Source organism: Penicillium rubens, assembly GCF_028828025.1.
Source record: "Penicillium rubens strain IBT 27055 chromosome Unknown utg000004l_segment0_segment0, whole genome shotgun sequence".
NCBI classification, from domain to species: domain Eukaryota; kingdom Fungi; phylum Ascomycota; class Eurotiomycetes; order Eurotiales; family Aspergillaceae; genus Penicillium; species Penicillium rubens.
In genome coordinates, this window is record NW_026890602.1 from 1138062 (window position 1) to 1157191 (window position 19130).

General features: G+C 49.0%; 8 protein-coding genes across 8 annotated transcripts; 4 read left to right on the forward strand and 4 right to left on the reverse strand.

Moving 5' to 3' along the window:
- Positions 1–339: 339 nt before the first annotated feature.
- Positions 340–1017, forward strand: N7525_010386 (uncharacterized protein; the record flags this gene model as incomplete). The annotated part of the gene is made up of 4 exons (XM_061215079.1): positions 340–429; positions 608–697; positions 749–757; positions 808–1017. The coding sequence occupies 4 exons, from the start codon at positions 340–342 to the stop codon at positions 1015–1017; spliced, it is 399 nt and encodes a 132-aa protein (XP_061067591.1).
- A 661-nt stretch (positions 1018–1678) lies between these two features.
- Positions 1679–2719, reverse strand: N7525_010387 (uncharacterized protein; the record flags this gene model as incomplete). The annotated part of the gene is made up of 3 exons (XM_002561623.2): positions 1679–1717; positions 1871–2599; positions 2657–2719. 3 exons carry the CDS (start codon positions 2717–2719, stop codon positions 1679–1681), a joined length of 831 nt encoding a protein of 276 aa, XP_002561669.2.
- Positions 2720–3760: 1041 nt separating this feature from the next.
- dus3 (tRNA dihydrouridine synthase DUS3) lies at positions 3761–6065 on the forward strand (the record flags this gene model as incomplete). The annotated part of the gene is made up of 3 exons (XM_002561625.1): positions 3761–3963; positions 4017–5921; positions 5984–6065. 3 exons carry the CDS (start codon positions 3761–3763, stop codon positions 6063–6065), a joined length of 2190 nt encoding a protein of 729 aa, XP_002561671.1.
- A 205-nt stretch (positions 6066–6270) lies between these two features.
- N7525_010389 (M24 family metallopeptidase) lies at positions 6271–6975 on the reverse strand (the record flags this gene model as incomplete). Its single annotated transcript, XM_002561626.1, has 1 exon — positions 6271–6975. One exon carries the CDS (start codon positions 6973–6975, stop codon positions 6271–6273), a length of 705 nt encoding a protein of 234 aa, XP_002561672.1.
- Positions 6976–7786: 811 nt separating this feature from the next.
- N7525_010390 (putative BAP31 domain protein) lies at positions 7787–8705 on the forward strand (the record flags this gene model as incomplete). Its single annotated transcript, XM_002561627.1, has 4 exons — positions 7787–7807; positions 7964–8098; positions 8156–8259; positions 8315–8705. The coding sequence occupies 4 exons, from the start codon at positions 7787–7789 to the stop codon at positions 8703–8705; spliced, it is 651 nt and encodes a 216-aa protein (XP_002561673.1).
- A 245-nt stretch (positions 8706–8950) lies between these two features.
- On the reverse strand, positions 8951–10725 carry mdm12 (ERMES complex subunit MDM12; the record flags this gene model as incomplete). Its single annotated transcript, XM_002561628.2, has 3 exons — positions 8951–9131; positions 9187–9261; positions 9485–10725. The coding sequence occupies 3 exons, from the start codon at positions 10723–10725 to the stop codon at positions 8951–8953; spliced, it is 1497 nt and encodes a 498-aa protein (XP_002561674.2).
- A 2267-nt stretch (positions 10726–12992) lies between these two features.
- Positions 12993–13284, reverse strand: N7525_010392 (uncharacterized protein; the record flags this gene model as incomplete). Its single annotated transcript, XM_061215080.1, has 2 exons — positions 12993–13048; positions 13137–13284. 2 exons carry the CDS (start codon positions 13282–13284, stop codon positions 12993–12995), a joined length of 204 nt encoding a protein of 67 aa, XP_061067592.1.
- A 2890-nt stretch (positions 13285–16174) lies between these two features.
- N7525_010393 (uncharacterized protein) lies at positions 16175–16483 on the forward strand (the record flags this gene model as incomplete). Its single annotated transcript, XM_002561630.1, has 1 exon — positions 16175–16483. One exon carries the CDS (start codon positions 16175–16177, stop codon positions 16481–16483), a length of 309 nt encoding a protein of 102 aa, XP_002561676.1.
- Positions 16484–19130: the final 2647 nt, after the last annotated feature.

Here is a 19130-nt window from a genome sequence, read left to right on the forward strand (position 1 = left end):
ATACGAGGAGCTTCGAGTGACTCAAAAGTCGGATAACGGGACAAGTTGTGTCTTGTCGCTTTGGCGGACTTCCACGTCAACGAGCCCAAATACACGGAATAGGAAGCCAATAGTAAGAGAAGAATAAGAGAAGAATAACAGTAACCTGAGGTTTGATGGGAAGGTGTTGAGATTTGATTTCCTCTCTTCTCTCTCTTCTCTCTCTTCTCTTTCTCTGTGTCTTTCAGATCAACAACACTTGACCTTGTATTTTGATCTGACGAATTGAAATCTCCTTCGCTCTTTCTTTTTCCTTCATTTTTCCCCCCAAAAAATCAAATATCACTTTACTTGGCCAAAATGGCCCTTTACGCTAGCGTGGCTGGAGCGGCCGGTGCGGGCCGCGGTGGGCGTGGAGGCCGTGGTGGGCGTGGAGGCCGCAGTGTGCGGGTATGTGTCCATGGATATATCCCCTGTTCCCCTGTTGACATGGGTGTCACAAACAATCCAGCTCTCATTTCGCACTGAGGTTCCTAGGAGAGTTTGGAGGCCTTTGTCTCCCCAGAGCTTGATTCTAGAAGACCTGAGTAATTCTGTCTTCGTGAGCTAATCAGTTATATGACAATAGGAGGAGACCCGCACCTGTTGGTATTGCTTCCAGGTCGGCCACTTGAAGGCCGACTGCCATGTGCGGCAGTTGATTCAACGCCACCGTGCTGTAAGTGAAAATCTGACATTACTGTGGAATCATGCTAATGTGATGCTATAGTGCTTCAGCGTATGAATAGCACAGCTATCCTAAATGTGGGCCTAGCTAATAAGTAACAGACCCTATCCCGCCGCCACTCTGGCCGCCGCGCTGCCGCCCAGCGTGTTACTACTACTCCCGCAGCCCCAGCTGGCACTACTCTCGCTGGCGCCGCCAAAGCCCATATCGCCAGTGCAGCTGCTATCAAGCTCCGTTTCCCCCTAGCCTCCTCGCCCAGGCTCATGCTATTTTGGCTGAGCCACGCAAGAACATCTCGCGTCGCAACGTAAGTTGGACCTCATATATAACCCTTATTATCCACCTCGGCTTGTGAACATATTGCGCGTGGGTGCGATGACTTCGGCGGCCCTGCTACTATGCACTTCGCTGAATGCAGAGAGCAGTGGTCATCGCACCCATCCCCGTGATCGACTGGTGTGTTTGATAACTAGCCATCATGATCATGTTCAATTCTAATGGATTATTCTTTTTCGTTTTCTCTTTTTGGAAATGCAGTGCACTAACGTTTGATGCAAAATAGTCTATCTAGACGTTAACAGGCCCAATTCGCAGACCGACCATTGCTCGTGTCACAAAGTGTGTGTGGATACGCCGGATCAACCAAGCCTTTGGCGTTGATGCGACAGATTTGGCATAGCTTCATTTGAGATCCAGATTCACTGTGCTCAATTTAAAATGAAAAGGCTACGAGGTTCAATGCCTTGACTTAGGAAGAGTCCTTTGAAGTACTTTCTTGTTGAATTCGGATTTAAACCCATCACTAAATCCAGAAAACACCCCATTTCCTTGTAGCTGACCTCAATTACTCCGGCGGCACTTCGACTAATAAGGTCAATTTGAAAGCCAACAGAGGCGAGGATGCCTCCGCCTTCGTCGGACACGGCCCACGTCATTGCGACCAAATCGAGTTTGACTCACATCATCTGGAGTCTAGTTCATGAAGGTGTATCGGCGCCAGGGCTCAGGCACCTGAAATAACATCACCCTCCGATAACTTTCAATTAGACACAATGGATCTTGAGTTTAATATATATTTGTGCTTGACCGGAGTACCTCCTCCGCCGAAGAAAATCTCCCGCTCCAACAACCTAGAATAACATCACCACGAAAAATATGAGATACATCAGGAAATTGCAAATTCCGAAATCGTTTCTCGACCTCCGTATCTGCAGCACGTCGCTGCTGCGCTCGCATAAGGATTTGGATATCAGATGGAGCAATGCCCTTAAACTCAATAGGATAGAGTTCGGCATATGGGGCCTTCCTAGTGACAAGTTCAAACAAAGTAGAACCTAGAGCAAAAAGATCGGATAGTACCGTATTCGGTTGTGCGTAGTCCCTTGGCAAACAATGGGTTGCCTTCTCATACCCAAGGGCAGGATGCTCGGGATACTGGGATGAGTTAAAATCACCTAGGCGTATATTTAATTCATCATCGACGAAGAACTGGCGTAAGGCAAGGTCTGAGTGGATCACTCTATAGCGATGGATAACTTCCACAGCCTCAATAAGTTGTCGGAACCACTTTGATTGAAGCTCAGTAGAAACCTCATTCTTCTGACAAAATTCAGAGAGATCGCCTTTCGGATAGTACTTGACGTCAACGAAATCTATCTTTCCCCGGGAAGTGCACTGAGCAATACGAGGATGATCGTCTATCATATTGTAGATAGTCGCCTCGCGGATAATGGATTCCATATCATCTTCGCCTTGACTGCGAGGCGCTTTTCTGATAGTTTTACCGTCGAGCAGGTAAACCTCAGCAAATACACCAATCGCAAGAAGCTTCTGGTTGCACGTTCGCTCGATGACTGGGCTATGTTCTAAGGTAGTTATCTGATATTCGCTTCTCTGTAAATCAGTTAATAGAAAAGATCACTGCTAGCTTCAATCACTAGGCAGGCTTACACCATGAGATTCCTCATCAGTAATTTTAGATTCATGAAATTGGAAGCCGCCAAGGGTGGCCATTGTACCAGTGGCAAGAATAACTTTCTGCTGATGTCTAGGAGAGTGTGCCAGAAAAAAGGCCACATCTTCAAGGGTCGGAATGAAAACAATGCCCTGGTGTGATAAGCGCTAGGGTCACGTGATTATCCATGTGACATCACGTGGAGTTTCCCGATGTTCACTTCGGGGCTATGGGCCTGGCCTGGGTAGGGATCCAGGGCTCCACCTGGAACTGGGGCCAACCTTCTTTGCTGATAATGATGGAAGCAAATGGAAGTATATGGTGACTAGAATAGAGAACAAAGCTTGTATTTGGACAGTTTGCCAAGCGGGGGTTGGATGCAAACAGGCGGTGATGATATTCAGGGTGGTCGACGTGTGGTCCGCTCTGAGCGCTTTCTCCCTCCAGCTAGTGCCCTTGGTACATCTGCTCTGGTCCAGCTTGCCTTGGTCCCAATATAGAACCCCAAGATTGTTGACAGTGTCGAGGGTCGACGTGTGGTCCGCTCCGAGCGCTTTCTCCTACCCAGCTAGCGCCCGCTAGTACATCTGCTCCGCAGCAAGAAGAAGTTGACAGCGCTACGGCTACAGATCAGAGGAAGACTCGGGAGAGCGAGATCTACAAGAGAGAGAGAGAGAAGGACCAACAGAGCATAGTCGATGATGCTATCTGAGACTAAACAAGAGGAGGGAAGATATCTCTCTTTTTTTAGGAGAGAGAAGGCGAAAATCGAGAGGTGCTGCCCGTCAAAGGCACGGAGTCATGTCTCTCCATCAATTTTGAGCCTAGACAATCTGGCATGTTGCTTAGGGAGGAATTTAAAATCTAACACTTAGAAGACATTTAGAAAGACAGTAGAAAGATTATGTTTGTGACGAGTGAGTGGGGATGTGGTATTTGAGTTTGCGCTTGCCCCTTATAGGAAAAGGTCCCGTTCATACCAAGCCAATTGTATCGAAGTCAAACAGTGCAAACATTTCGCCTGGATGCGAAATTTTGACCGGACGTACCAACAGCAATTGCGAACTTTCGTAGATAGCTCGCTCTTACCCTGAAATACAATGGAACCTGAAAATATAAAGGTCCAAGCCTCAGAGACCAGCGTTGCTGTTCCTGACATGGAGGTCCCGAAACGCGACGCCACAGATGAGTCTTCCCACCCGAGCGTGGAAGAGCACCCAGCCAAGAAGGCACGACTGGACGAACCTTCCAAACCCGCCCGGGTAGATATGCGCGATAGAGGAATCGCACCAGTTAAAGCAGAGTATGTCTGTCTGTCCCTCATTTATCGCGAAATACTAACTTTTGCCTATTTAGGTATCGCATCCAAATCACGCCGAAGCCTCGCCCTGCAGATGAGACTAGCCCCGACGATGCCGCTGAAGCCGCTCCCCATGATGACCGCGATGGTGGCAAGAAGGACAAAGGAAAGAAGAAGAAGAACAAGGGCCAGAACACAAATCGCAGCTATGGTACATCTAAAGATGCGAAGGGCCTTTGCAGCACAAGAATGTTTGCGAACGAGTTTGCCGCTGGAGAGTGCCAATATGGCGAGAAGTGCCGATTTGAGCACGATTTGCGTGTTTATCTGAAAGAGCACAAGCGCGAGGACCTTACAACCATGAACAACATATGCCCCGTCTATGAAGCGCTAGGAAAATGCTATTCCGGTTGGAAATGTCGCATGGTTGGTTCGCACTCGACTGAGAGAGAAACGGAAGACGGCAAGAAGGAATTGATCTTACTGGAGGATGCTGAACGTATGGAGAAAGCTCGTCCTCGTATTGCTAACGCGACACCGGACGGAATTGTCAACATCATTTCCAACGAAGACAAAATTTCACTTACAAGAAAGCGTGAGGAGACTCCTCGAGCCGATGCCTACACCACATGGACAATTCAAGTGTCTGCAGAATTGGAGAAGGCAATTCACCAGCGATCCACCACCCGCGAGAAGGGTGAGCTTGTTGAACCGGACGAGCAAGCGAAGATCGACATGCAGGAGAACCGTGCTCAGTTCCTTGAGCCTCCCTTCATGCCGTCGGAGAAGCGGCGCATTTACTTCGGACCGGAGACACCCGTTCTGGCACCTCTCACAACCCAAGGCAACATGCCATTCCGAAGACTCTGTGCAGATCTGGGCGCGCAGTTCACATACTCAGAGATGGCTATGAGTATGCCTTTGATCCAAGGCTCAAAGTCTGAATGGACCCTGTTGAAGGCACACGAGTCGGAAATGGCACCACCAACCGTCATCCCAGGCGACAATATTGTTCAGGGCTATGATAACTCCAAGGACTGCAGGTTCGGTGCCCAAATTGCTGCTAACAAGCCATGGCAAGCTCTCAAGGCCACTGAGGTGTTATCAAAATTTACGCCCAACCTGCGCGTTATTGACTTGAACTGCGGTTGCCCTATTGAGCTTGTATTCCGTGATGGAGCTGGTTCGGCTCTTCTTGACCATCACTCCAAACTGGAGAAGATGATTCGCGGCATGAACACTGTCTCGCAGGAGATTCCCATTACCGTAAAGATCCGCATGGGAACCAAGGACAACCAGCCTACCGCGCAGAAGCTGGTCGAGCGTATGGTTCTCGGTGGATACGAGTCTAGTGTTCTGGACCTCGGCCCTCCGGGTGCCGCAGCCATTACCCTACACGGACGTAGTAGGCAGCAGCGCTACACTCGACAGGCAGACTGGGGGTACATCTCAGACTGTGCAGCTCTCATAAAGCGCCTGAACAAGAAGCAGGATGCACTCAGCGACACCATCCGTGAACCGGATGCCCGCCATATGCCCAATGGTGGCAAGACCTACTTCATTGGAAACGGCGACTGCTACTCCCACGTTGACTACGACGACCACGTTAACAATGCTGGTGTGGACTCTGTGATGGTGGCACGTGGAGCTTTGATCAAGCCATGGATCTTCGAGGAAATCCAGACCGGCCAGTATTTGGACAAGTCCGCGACTGAGCGTCTAGCTTATATCGAGAAGTTTGCCAAGTACGGCCTCCAGGCCTGGGGTTCTGATGAGCACGGTGTTGGAACAACCCGTCGCTTCCTGCTAGAATGGCTGAGCTTTGCCTATCGCTATGTCCCAATCGGACTGCTGGAATACCTCCCTCCCAACATTCAGGACAGACCTCCTGCTTGGCGCGGCCGGAATGAGTTGGAGACGCTCATGGGCAGTGGCAACTACAAGGACTGGATCAAGATCACGTAAGTTTCCTCTTGTCAGCCTTTTTTTAGACTCATTGACTAACCATTCATCGATACGACAGTGAAATGTTCCTGGGTCCTGCACCCGACACCTTCAAGTTCGAGCCCAAGCACAAGTCGAACGCCTACGAGGCCGAGGGCTAAATAAAGGCATGTATATGCATCTCGCATATCCTAAAATTGTACATAGAATCATCACGAATGCATTGTCTGGATGTCTTAGCAAGGCGCTCAATTCTTTCAGGTGTTAGAAGAAGGCCTTGGTGAACTATTTTCGCCGCATCAAGCAGATCGCATACGCGAAGGGAAAGCAATCAGCGAGACATAGTATGTGGCCACCGTCAAAAGTCTAATCGACCGTCAGAAGTTGCTCGTAGAAACCACCAAATCCGCGTGCACGATCATGAAGATGAATTTCCAGAATCCAATGACGCTTGAACCCGTCACGGCCTGGCAGGCCCATCGAGTCATTATTGCCCTTGGCGATATAGAGGGAGACTCTATCCCGCGGAATGCGTTCATGAGGGAACGACCCAACCAGATGGCCCGCAATATCCGCGCCGAAATCCCAGCCCTCTTGTTTCGCAACCTGGCAGGAGACATTGTATAGCTCGTCGCCCGACATATCTGGGTTTTCGCGATATCTTGCCTTGACTGTATTCCAGATCGGTTCGAGGGCATCCCGCAGCTTCTGCTTATTCGGGTCATTTCCTAGGATGAAAGTGCGCCCAAAGTCGGCTTCCCAGGCTTCAAAGACCGGCCCCAGGTCAACAACAAGGATATCATCGGGCTGGATGACACGGTCCGGAGGGTTATCGCTGAACGGGCTTAAGGTGTTTGGTCCACTGCGAATGACTCGTTTGTGCCAGTGGGTCTTGATACCATGGCGATCGAGACCTAGTTGGTATATTTCTGCATTTAGAGTCTTTTCAGTGATTCCTGGTCGGATCAAATTGCGTTCGATCTCCTCGAAGAGAGCAACGGCCTTGTCTTGGGCGCTTCGAAGCAGGGATGCTCTTTCGATCTCTTCGGTGCTCAGATTGTCGTGCGCCATGGCTTTGAGAGGAAATGGAAAAACAGTTAACGTTGAGGGATTCAATTATGACCGTGTAACTGTGTAGATTCACATATCAAGTCCCCTCTCGACTACCGACAGCTCACAGCTTACCAGACTAACCCATGCAGTAGCCGAAACTTCCCCACTTGGGGAATCCTTTCCCGGTAACTCACTGAATACGATGTACATAGTTGCATATTACTCTGCTCTATTTGGCCGAGAAGTGTAGTAGTTGGAGAAACGATAACTGTATTATGCTGATAATTGCATTATCAGTTATACAATGTAGATCCCGTCCACGGGTGATGACGACATATACTAGACTGTAGTGTTATACATAGCAAGAATATTATTATCGATCGATCATGCTGGTAGAGTCTAGAGAATTACAATCAATTCAAGATTTAGCTTACATACCCAAGTCAATTGTCTCAAGGAACGAAGTCAATACCTAGGGAGATCTGGGGAATCTCCAGGGCTGATTAGGGTTGATGACAGCATCACGTGCAGACCCTCCGAGGCCATGACGTCTTCCTCCGAACCTGAAAAACTTCCCCCATAAGACCACCTCGTCTTTTGATTTCCCCGACCTTCAATTGCCTCGACTATTTGGTCCAAGGAATCTCTCTTACTTTAGTCTTTCTGTGTTTGTGCTTGTTCACTACAGAATTGCTGCTTCTCGCATTTGTTTACCTTACCCCCTAAGCTATCCTCACGAAGCTCTTGTGACCCCGCCCCTTTTGATTAGGCCAGAAACTCGATTTTAAAGTGTCGCTAAAGTGTCACTTGGTTGATAGTACACGGCACAATGACTCTCTACTACTCCCTTGTAAGTCTGACGAGCTCCTTCCAAAGTTGTTTCTTGTGGTGCTGCTCAAGGATCGCTGCAGCCTGGTGCCTGAAACTGTCCATCCAGCCCAAGCTGCCAACATCATATCTCCAGATCCTGCGCCTATCGATGGACTAACGCAGTTCTCTTATATAGGTGTTCCTCCTCCTGGTGTTCGAGATGGCCGTATTCTTGGCCCTCGTCATCCCTCTTCCCCACACCATTAAGCGCAAGCTGTTTGCCTTCATCTCCGAGAGCCCGATCATCGCCAAGCTGCAATATGGATTGAAGGTATATTGCCAATTTGAGACACCAAATTTCCGTTCATACTACTAAACTGGCCTCCAGATTACCTTCATCTTCATCCTCATTTTGTTCATCGACTCCGTGAACCGCGTGTACCGTGTGCAGCAGGAACTGTCGGCCTTCACTAAGGACGGTCCCGGCATGGGGTAAGTAGCCAATCCTCAGATATTCTAACGAAATTTCTAACCATTGTTATAACAGAGCCGCCCACCTCGGTACCGACCGCATGGAGGTCCAGGCCCGCAAGTTCTACTCGCAGCGCAACATGTATCTCTGTGGGTTCACTCTGTTCCTCTCCCTGATCCTCAACCGTACCTATACCATGATCCTCGAGACCCTCCGTCTTGAGGACCGCGTCCGTCTCTTCGAGGGCGACAAGAAGGCCGGTGGAAAGGACTCTGCCCGTGTCGCGGAGGCTGGCTCAGTCGGCGAGATCGGTCGTCTTAAGGAGATCATTGAGTCCAAGGACCGGGATATTGAGACTCTTAAGAAGCAGTGCGAGGGTCTGACTCGCGAGTACCACAATCTGGGTGACCAGATTTCCAACGAAAAAGGCGAGAAGAACGAGAAGAAAGACAAGAAAGACCTGTAGAGGGTTGCACTATCCGATTCGGCTTGACTCAAAATGTTGAAGTCCAAGCTTTGATGAACTTTCACTCGTGCACCTTTTGCCTTTGCTTTGAGTTAAGGGCTCGTCCGCTTCAGGGACTTGGGACCCTTTCGGCAACAAAATCGCTCGACACATTCTGGACTAAGCTTTGTGCATAACTACCTTTCTCAATGTGGACTCTACTGTTATGTAGAGGGGAATGTGGAATACAGTTGGTAGGAGTTCTCTTATCGCTGCACTCCTTTCCATGTAATATCTTCTAAGATTTTTCCGTGGGATCCCATAATGCTGATTCTATAGCACTTATCATATTCAATCAATTTTACCCATCCGTACCAATGGTTGATATGTTGCGAGTAGAACTTGCGGGCTTGGACCTCCATGCGGTCGGTACCGAGGTGGGCGGCTCTGTTATAACAATGGTTAGAAATTTCGTTAGAATATCTGAGGATTGGCTACTTACCCCATGCCGGGACCGTCCTTAGTGAAGGCCGACAGTTCCTGCTGCACACGGTACACGCGGTTCACGGTGTGAGGCCTGATAACCGCAAGTGTCTCGGTGCTCAGTGTATAAAAAGCTAAGGTCCGGAGCAAGAATTGTCATGTCCAGGGATCGTAATTTATTCGTGAATTTACATAGTACAAGAAACCAGCCGACTACGGCTGGATCGCTTGATTCGAATATTCAAACCAGGAATGTCCAAAAGCTAGGATATACAAGCTCCTCCTCAAAGATCCTTCGAACTTGCGCGAGTACGAACCGCTCGACCTTCCCAACATTCTTCAAGACCTGCTTCCCATCTTCCTTGCGACCAATCTCACTATCCACCCGGATCTCCTGCAATAGCCCACCCTGCCGCTTCAGTTCCTTGTCCTTCTGATCGCCCCCGGACCGAGGCCGTCCATCATCACTGGGATTTTGACTACCCTGAGACTGTTCCGATCCGAGCAGGGCATCCGCGTCCTCCGCAGAAAGGAAACAGAAATGCACTCGCTTGCGGATATATGCAACAACGGCAACTCCGTCAAACGTGATGCCCGTAACATTCAATTTCAACGGCAGCCCCACGAAGCTAGGCATCGGGTAGTCAAGCAGGATCTCCGCTGTCAGGGACATGCGCACGTCTCCAGCATACTTCGCATGGCAGAGCACCTGGAAGTCCTCTGGGCGACGTTCACGCATGCGCGGCGGGATGGGTAGCGAGTGACCCTCGGCGGCGGGGTCGTCTGATGTCTCTATTGAGGGCTGAGGCGCGTCGGTGGGGTCGCTGGTATGCGGGTTTGACCCGCTGCTGCCGGAGTGGCCAAGGGAAGGATGGGAGGGGAGTGTGTTTGCAGTCGAGGGTCTGGAGGTGGAGTTGGTGGTATCCAGGTCTGGTTCCGCGAGGTGGTGTGGTCCAGCAGGGCGGGCTGCTTGGGACCTGGGTCCGACACCCATACCTGAATCTGACCATCCGCTCGCAAAAGAAGTGCCACCCGCTACGGCGGCAAGGGGTGTCTGAGTGCCTGATAGACCGCCCAGGGAACGCATGTGGTATCCTAATGTTGATGTACCGCCGGGGATCCCAGGTGTACTGGCGCGTGGCATGAAATGCGGGTTGAGGTGATCGCCTAGTGGGGATCGAAGCGCAGATGGCTGGAAGCCTTCGCCGGGGTATGGATGGTGACTGAAACTATGGAGGTTATGCGCAGTTGGATTGTAGGTCATGTCGTCTTCGTACGGAGATTCGTGGAGCTCATGCCCGAGCTCCTCTGAGGCGACGGAGGTGTCGGCATCGTCGGCTTCTTCCTCGTAGAAATCTGCGAACGGTTCGCATATGTCTTTTACCTCGAGATCTGGGGCGATGGTCCCGAAATCGAAGGAGTGGACCTGGACCGAACGAATAAAGCGCGGAAGCGTGATCTCCTGGAATTTGTCATGTACGAAAGACCGGATTCGCTCTGCCAGGGCTTCCCCGTCCGGGCCAGAGGTGGCAGCTGCCCAGTCAACTTCGATTGACATCACATATGCAATGTTATAGCTCTTGATGCTTCTTGCTGGGAAACAGAAGTTGGGGAGCCTGTGACGGTATCACCACGTGATACACATGATGACATCTTGGCGCATCCATCGATAAGAACTACGGACTATTATGAGGCAGTAATCGACAAACCGCTGGGCAATCCAATGCTTCATTATGCAATATGTGATATGTGTTTTACTAATATATGTTGCTTTTTCTCCAGGGCAGTCTTGCTTTTGACGTATTGAATAGTGTGACGGCAAACGATCGCTGTTCTTTCCACCTAATGTAGGAGACTTCGCAACCGTCTTGAGGCTTTAGAAGCCAATGCAAGAATAGTCTTCACCGGACCAAGGTATGAATCGGAACGTCACTTCGGTACAGATTGCCGGACTCCGGGAACTAAGATTCCATCTGGTCACTCTTGATCTCAGGCCCAAATCATATCTCCAACCTGTTTCGCTGGATTTAGCCAAGCACAGTGCCGACAAAGATGCGGATTGGCCGACAAATGAGCTTTGACGTGGTCTGCGCGGCATGGGGTGAGCCCTGTTTGGGTATTTTGCCGCGAACTCTCGATCGAATCTTTTGATTTCTCCCACATCGACCCGGTTTGATATGATATGATGGGGAAGGGACGACACGATCGCAGCCCCCCGACGCGAGTATCTACTCTTTGAAGGGATGTGACAAGAAACTGACAACTACGTATCGACAAACCAACGAACCTAGGGTGGATATTGGTCGATTCAACACTAAAAAGTAATCAGCTGATACAAATTATATGCGGGACTAGTGCAACCCACGAGGTGTCTGTGCAGCCTATCGCTTACCTTGTACCTTGGGATCGCAGCCGCGTCTAATGTCATTAGCATGTCCTAAAACATACTGACCAACCTGCAGATCCCGAACCTCCCACCTGTTCGGGGGCTGTGCCTTGTTTCTCGGCCTTTCCCTTTTGTATGCTGGGCTTGATTCGACTTCGTGTCCTACGATCAGAGGATGAAACCAATTTCCATGCGCCTTTTACCCTTATAGCTCTGACGTGACTGGTTCTTGAGGGCATTCATTCCTACCATCCAGTGCTCGATCGACACCACAGAATGCATGACATGACTCGCGTATGGACAACGTGGTCAAAGCCCATTCTCGCCAATAGGGAATTTACGCATGTCCGACTTTACCGACAGTAACGTCACATCCTCGCTAGATCCCCATGACAGTCTTGTTTTTCTGAGAGGCCAAGAGAAGGTCCTGCAATGCGTTAAAGAGGGCCACCATACCCTTCTGACGAGAGTGTTTCTAAGTTCCAAATACCCAGAACACTTTGGACTGTTTGAAGTCTTCGTTTCCGTCTACTTTTCTACAAACAGATAAGCATCGCGGAACGTGCGCCATCCTTAGCTTTGGCCCCCATCTTGCACGCTCTTTTCCCTCTTATCGCCACCCCGCAGGGGTATTTCCGGGCTCCGGTATTGGTCGTATAATCCAACAAATTCCCTTGCCACCAACAGGGGAGATGTGCCTTACTGGTTGTGTTGGGTTCGTGAAAATGCGGGATGCCGAAGATCTTCGAGGTAGATCAACTGAATTTATATCTGGACGATAGTGAATAAATATGGTATGACGCGAAGAGAACTGCTTCCACCTGCTATGGCGTTGGCTTATAGATAATATGAATACACGTCGGCCGCCAACAGAAACACATACATTAACTACAACTCAGTAGATCAAGACAGAGGGAACTTATCGACAAACGCGTAGGGTAATAGATCATTGAGGGCAATGTGACTGTTGTATGCCAATGAAGTTCTACAAAGCTGGACATATTGTCCTTCTGCTTGATACTGCCGTTTTATATTGGAATTCGCTTGCGTCAGCCATTGAAATAACCTTGGAAGACTTGAGTGGGAAAATAAGAAGTAAAAATATCTTAAATCAAGGCAACATGATATATTGCGTATTAAATACCAAACTCTGTGGTCTCTCAGCTTGTCCACGAGACCATATTGTCTAAGGAGAGGAAGATCCGCGCACGCGTAGATAAACGATCAACAAGGAGAACCACAGGCAAAATAATCACAGGGAAGAAAAAAGGTCAGGAAAAAGCCAAAAAGAGATCCCGGAATTCCAGACATAGGAAACTGTCGCCCAGGTCCCAGAATAACCGATGCAAGGCAACAAATGAGATTGCTCCCAAATAGCAGATGTGATACAGTGTTATTTTCTTCTATCTTGAAGCAGACACAGACAGGGCGCCAATCAATCAAGGATCGCAGGACATAGCGATGGACGGCCTCGGGTCCCCGAGTAATCGAGTGCCTATAGTGTTTTGTTAGCCAAGCCCTATGCAAGCGGCGGCTGTCGCGATATGAAGGATGCAACTCACATCCGCGGTCATTTTAACCACCGTGACGAGGGCACCGGAAGCCAGATCGTGCACGAGGCTGCTCCTTCACGCCCTTGCACTCAGGAGTTCCTTGTTTAACACAAGGGACCACGCCCTCTTCTTGGTACTTGCAGCCGCAGGCGTATTCAAAGATGTAGATGGAACACATATTGAGGGTCGAGCGAAGAAGTCAAGTTGCGGAGGATTCAGAAGCAGGTGATGCTGATTGAAGATTACTGGGTTTCGAAGGAGTCTTCAACTCTAGATGTTGTTTGCTGTGATGAGAAGCAAGAACGGGATCAATGCCAGGCTTTATAGCATTTGATGGCCACATCAAGAGAAGTGAATTAACTGCGCAACTGAATAGAAAAGGAAATAGAACACACCATCAAGAGTCGCAAAAAGGGTTCGGTCCTTCCGTTCCCCTACAAGCGCTGTAAATCACCCAGCCAGATGCGCCGTATGCAGGCAGTGACTTGGTGGTCACTTGTTGCGCAGTCAAAAAGAAGGTTATGGAGGGCACAAAAATTGCATACACATGCGCCATATCTAGGAAATATGCTTCCACCAACAAAAAGCAGCGTTTGTGGTAGGTGGGCCGCTGGAGCGTGGTGTGCCCCCGGGAAGAGTCACGGTTATTGACATGGGGTTCGCGAGCAGCAGGGGTTGGTCAAGGCCACCGAACCCTAAGCATGACTATCGTTGCAAGTTCCAACGCCCGCAGGCTGTAGGGAACACTTGACATCACTCTAAAAGCGCTGCAGCCAGTGTTAGGACTCACGTCCTGGGCGCCAACAGTGACCCTCTCCGGATGACACCTCATAGGGCCAGTGCTGCGGCGGAAGCGTGGGTCAGGAACATAGTTCACCCTGTCTGACAAACCTCTATGATCCTGATAGCTTACCTTAAAGGCATGGCTTATACTGGGAGAAAGGCACCTGCCACAGCTTTCTCATGATGTGTGTACCTAACTGTAGGCGGCGCAGGAGATGTGCCTAATTGAATAATGCCGGTGAAATTTGGATGACTCTTCTTAGATTCTGATGTTGGGATACTCAATGTGACTCCCAAGAACTGTAGTCCCCGCATACGACCCAAAGAGTCTCGGCTCTGGGCCTTCATGATGTACGCAGGGCTAGATAGGCAGACCGCTGAAAGAAGCATCGGGAACCAACCGAAATTCAAAGAAGGCGGTGCTCCAAGCAAAATTGCACACCAAGTCAGTCTCGACAAGGCAGGAGATGACTTCACTGACTCTGTTGCAATAGGCCTCGACTTGTGAATGTAGGCGAATAAGGCTCATTTCTATGGCGCAGTTGGTGATAGCCGCAAGTTCTGCGCGATTAAAATGCGAAATACTGCACAGTGACAAGGCCTTTTTGAAAAAATAAAATTGTGGTTAAGCGAGTAGAGGATAAGAGCGATTCCGAAGCCAAGAAAAGTCAGACGTGCTGTGGTATAGTTTGGTCGGTGTTGGCCGAGTTGATATTGGCCATAAGGCGTTCTTTGTCGAATCTAGCGCGATCTTGCTGCAGGGCCCAGGATAAAAAGAATTCAACGTTGGCCTATCAATTAATTCTAGAGCGTTAATTCTAGGCGACAAGCACCAAGTTCCTCAGCCAAGGCACAGTAGCGTTCATATGGATTCGACTGAGGCTCTCCCCTTGCTGATGCGCCGGCCCACTCGGGATATTAACTCCGGGCGAGTCGAGACGCGCGAAGCTAGTGGCGGCAAGGCACAGCAACGCAATCGACAGGTCGAGGCCAGTCGCTGAGCAGTCTACTTTGCCGCTGTTGGTTTGCGTTTTTCAGATATTGCAGAGAAGGGAAAGAATAGAAACACAAATTACTTCATTAACGTTTGGATTATGCTGCATGGGAGTCCTACCACGTGATAAGTGTTCCCAAGGTTCAACTTCAAGGTTAAATAAACTTAGGAAGGAACCTTGGAAACAAATTTTTCAATTTTCAATTTCAATTTCAATTCCTATCTGTTCAGAAATTACCCAGCAGATCAGTTTGAAACAATCTGCTTCTCACATGCTTAGTGATGTCCCGGGGTGATAATTACCCGAATCTACGGAGTACATAGACAGCTTCGGTTAACAAGATCTCGATTCCCAATTCTCGATTCTGGGGAAATCTGGAAGATGATGTCACTTTCGTGTCTTTTTCCCCTAAAAGGGAGTGAAATGTGCGTTCTCGGGTCCCTAAGAGAAAGGCCGGGGAGATCAAATATCCCAGCATAACGGGTGGTCCTAGCGCCCATGCAGCGGTTAGAATGATTGGCGAAGAGAACTATCGACGAAACAACTCGGAACAGGTAAGTCTTTCCCACCCGAAACCATTATTAACACTCATACCGCGTAGCTGTGGATGCATACGGAAGCCTGTGAAAGCCATGAGTTTTCGTATATTTGCCCCTCATCCTGGCTGTTGATCTTCCGAGGTCCTTGAGTTTCGGCTGGCAACGGGTCTCTCTAGGCAAAGCATATTGCGCGATGACACAGGGCTTAATTTGCCAAGTCAACATATTTTTCATGACCGCTGGGAATGACTGTCAGCCGCCCAGACTCTGGTGCGACAATGCCAGCGCCAGGAGAGGCGAAGTAGAAGCATTTAGGAAAAAAGAAAGGGTGATAGTCGGTCAATAGTGAGCTCTTGGCTTTGATCCCCCCTTTTTTCAGCCAAGACATGTGAAGCTCTCCAGCATGTTTGGGATTTTCCTTTATGGGATTTAATGGGTGATACTGGCGGGGAGTGGCTTATCTGCATGACCGCGTATCCACTACTCCGTACCCCCGGCCCAGATATGATGTGCTGGATGCGTTGGATCGGCGTGTTTCGGGCTTAGTTTTCATTGATACAGCATGCCCCTCATTCTCCAGGGTCCCTCTTGGCTTATCCCGGTCTGGACTATATAAGTGAGGTCGAAATTCCCTGAGATTTCCCACTTTCATCCAAAACAATCCGTCTACAACTTTCTCCTCCATACTCCAAAGATCCCGTCTTTAACCGAGTCACTCCCACACACGAAGCCTTCAAAAAGTTCCCTCAGAATGTACACTTACACTCCCACCCACCGTTTCTTGGTCCTCTCTGCCACTGAGTCTGGCCCCTACGACCCCGCCAACAAGTTCCTCGTCTTGTCTCCCACTGAATCTGGCCCGGATCCCCGCGTCTGGGAAGACCAGCCCCAGATTGAGAACAGCTCAATTGAGGAAATGCCTGTGTTGGCTCCTGCCAACCGTGCTCGCACCAATAGCTCCATTTCTACCAACTCTTCAGTCTCCCTCAATGACCTGACCGCCACCCTTCCGAGTGGTTTCCTCTACCTTGGTCATGGCAAGAAGCAGCTAGGCGCCTAGTCACTTCGATCTTCTTTTTCTCATCTATATTCCAAGATATATTACCATCACAGCAACCGACGCATCATTGAGCTTACCATTTGTTTCCTTTCCTTTTTTCCTTTTGCAATCTTCGTCAATTGAGCGACTCCAATCGGGAGGTCTGGGACCACCCCATCATGGGATAGGGCAGGAAAATCAATAGGGGTGTTTCTTTTTGGCGTTTTCAAATTATCAGCTTTTTATTCCAAATTTGTTTACATTATTATGTCTTTCGCTTCTGGGAAGCATACGTATAGCCCCATTCGGCAAGCTAGCAATCAGAACAAGACTCTAAACCGTCTGCATGACTTTTTCCCACTCCACTTTTGCCACCAAATTGTGCACATTGCATAGCCCACCTGATCAAAACACAGGTTGTGTTAGTACTCCGTACTCCGTAGAGGAATCCCCACCCCGCCGGACGCGAGGGAGACTCCTAAATTCTTGCCAAGTTTTGCCAAGATGATGATTTTCCGCCAAGCCTTGTGCATTCTGATGCTCCCGCCTTGGCCGGGAGGGCAGGGATTGACGGTTATCGCGGACCATGTTCCACGACCAGGCAACAGTGCCCATTGTACGTCGTGGATGTGTATACACACAAGCAGCACCTATTTTTGGGCATTGTGAATCCTGCCAAGCCCCCCTGTTGCCAATCTTACTGCGACAGCTTATCAGTTTACAATTGTTTTGTTTTCTTCTGTTTTCTCTCTTTACACGTTGATCCTTTCATTGATTGGATTGGCTTGTTCATATCGCAAATCATCTAGGTCCACAATTGCCAGCTGGATTTTCCACCCCCTTATGTTTCTCCGGTGAGACAGCCACTTCATTCCCCCTTACCCCTCATCTGCTTATTATTTACTTCCCCACACGTTTCTCGGTGAAGAATCTGGGCGTTAAGGCGCACTATTTAGCCTAGTCAACTAGTTAACTAACTACTCTATCGATAGTTTTGGGTGATGTACTTCAAACTCCTCGTGTCCAATAAGACCCACTAATTGCAACCACATGACATATGGTATGTGAGATGGACTCTGTGAAAGGAGAATTAGCCGAATCGGTTTTCGGATTCCGGGCTGCCCAGAAATAGGTACTCCGTGTCTCTCTAGGTACTTAGGGCTTGGGCTAGCACTAAGGTTCTCACCGGTCGATTGCGAATATGGCTGGCTCTGTGAGTAATAGATCTGTGTTACCATGTACTTTTCTTTTGATAACCTTTTTTCTCCTTAATATGCCTTGTAAGCGAGCCCTTGTGCGGGCTACGTGGACCTTCCAAGGTTATTTTGAACTTGCTTAGGAACTGTCACACTTTAACTTGTCAAGATATTATCCGTTTATTATATTTAGTGCCAGACCATTGAGTCTTGGGAAACGGGCGATAATTGCGTTCCTCCGTCTTGTGTGTCACAAGATATAGCCCGACGCCATTGTGTTCATTTTTATTTGCTTGCCAGCCTCACATAAGATTAAGAGCGACCTTCTTCCCAATGTACTTCTCTTGCCATCGTCCAGAGCCAGTATTGCTATGTGCGCTAACTCAACTTGAGCATCGTACAGACCATTGGCGCCAGGAGTCTGGCAGACATGTCCACTCATTTCGTGGTAACGACATCCTCCTCGCCATCCTTCTTACCAACCACATAGTAGTTGGGACGCTTAGGGCATCATTCCTGATTATGATCACGTCTTAATCGCGACTCCCTCATTAGCTATTCCTTACCAAAATGCTTAACCCTCGAATGAGGCACATTCCAACCTCGATAAGCCTCCACTAGATAAGGTTTCATTCACCTTGCCATCCCACTATACATTCCTCTAGACAATATCTCTGCAAACAAATCACACCCCCATGAATAAAAGGGACATGATTCAGGCAGTACCGCACATGAAGGTTGACCGCTCACAATAAACCTCGGTTGTATTCCTCTTTACAAGAGATCAAGTTCCCAACGAGATCATATTAATCTCTCTCTTTATTAGTCCCAAAACTCGGCGCAATGAAAAAGCTGGTCTAACTGCATACTTCCAAGCTTGCCCGCCACATTGCAAGCTACAAGATTTCCGTCATTTAGATACTACAGAAACAGCACCCTGGCAATAGTAACACCACTCTGCACCGCCCCTCCCAGATATGCTTGCCACTCAACGGAAAGGATCTAATAATTGGAATCGTCTTTCACCTCTAAAAGATCTTTCCGGAGTCCCCCAAGCAACCGCGTCGCTGCAGACATAGAATTCAAACACATAAGACGTAAGGTTGACGATAAACCCTTGAGAGTTGGATACAACTTCGGGTCGGAATCAAAATTGCCCCAGGTATCTTACTACTATTCCCAAGTGTCGCATTGTAGCATAAATAGTCATGTTAGTGCCCGTTCTCGGCAGATTGCCCGAATCAGCACGACAGACAATGTGGGTTTGAAGCAACCTTTCGAAGGGAGATGGATTCAATATCTTGGCTCTTGATTCATGTCTGTTATTCTCTCTATCGGCTAAAGATTGAAAGGGCACGTCGAAGAAAGGACAATAGAGATGTGCCAGCATCTATCTTTCGTCTATACAGTATTCTAGAGTGCTTCTATCTATGGGTTCTCCCTAACTGATCATGGACTTTGGAATATTGCAA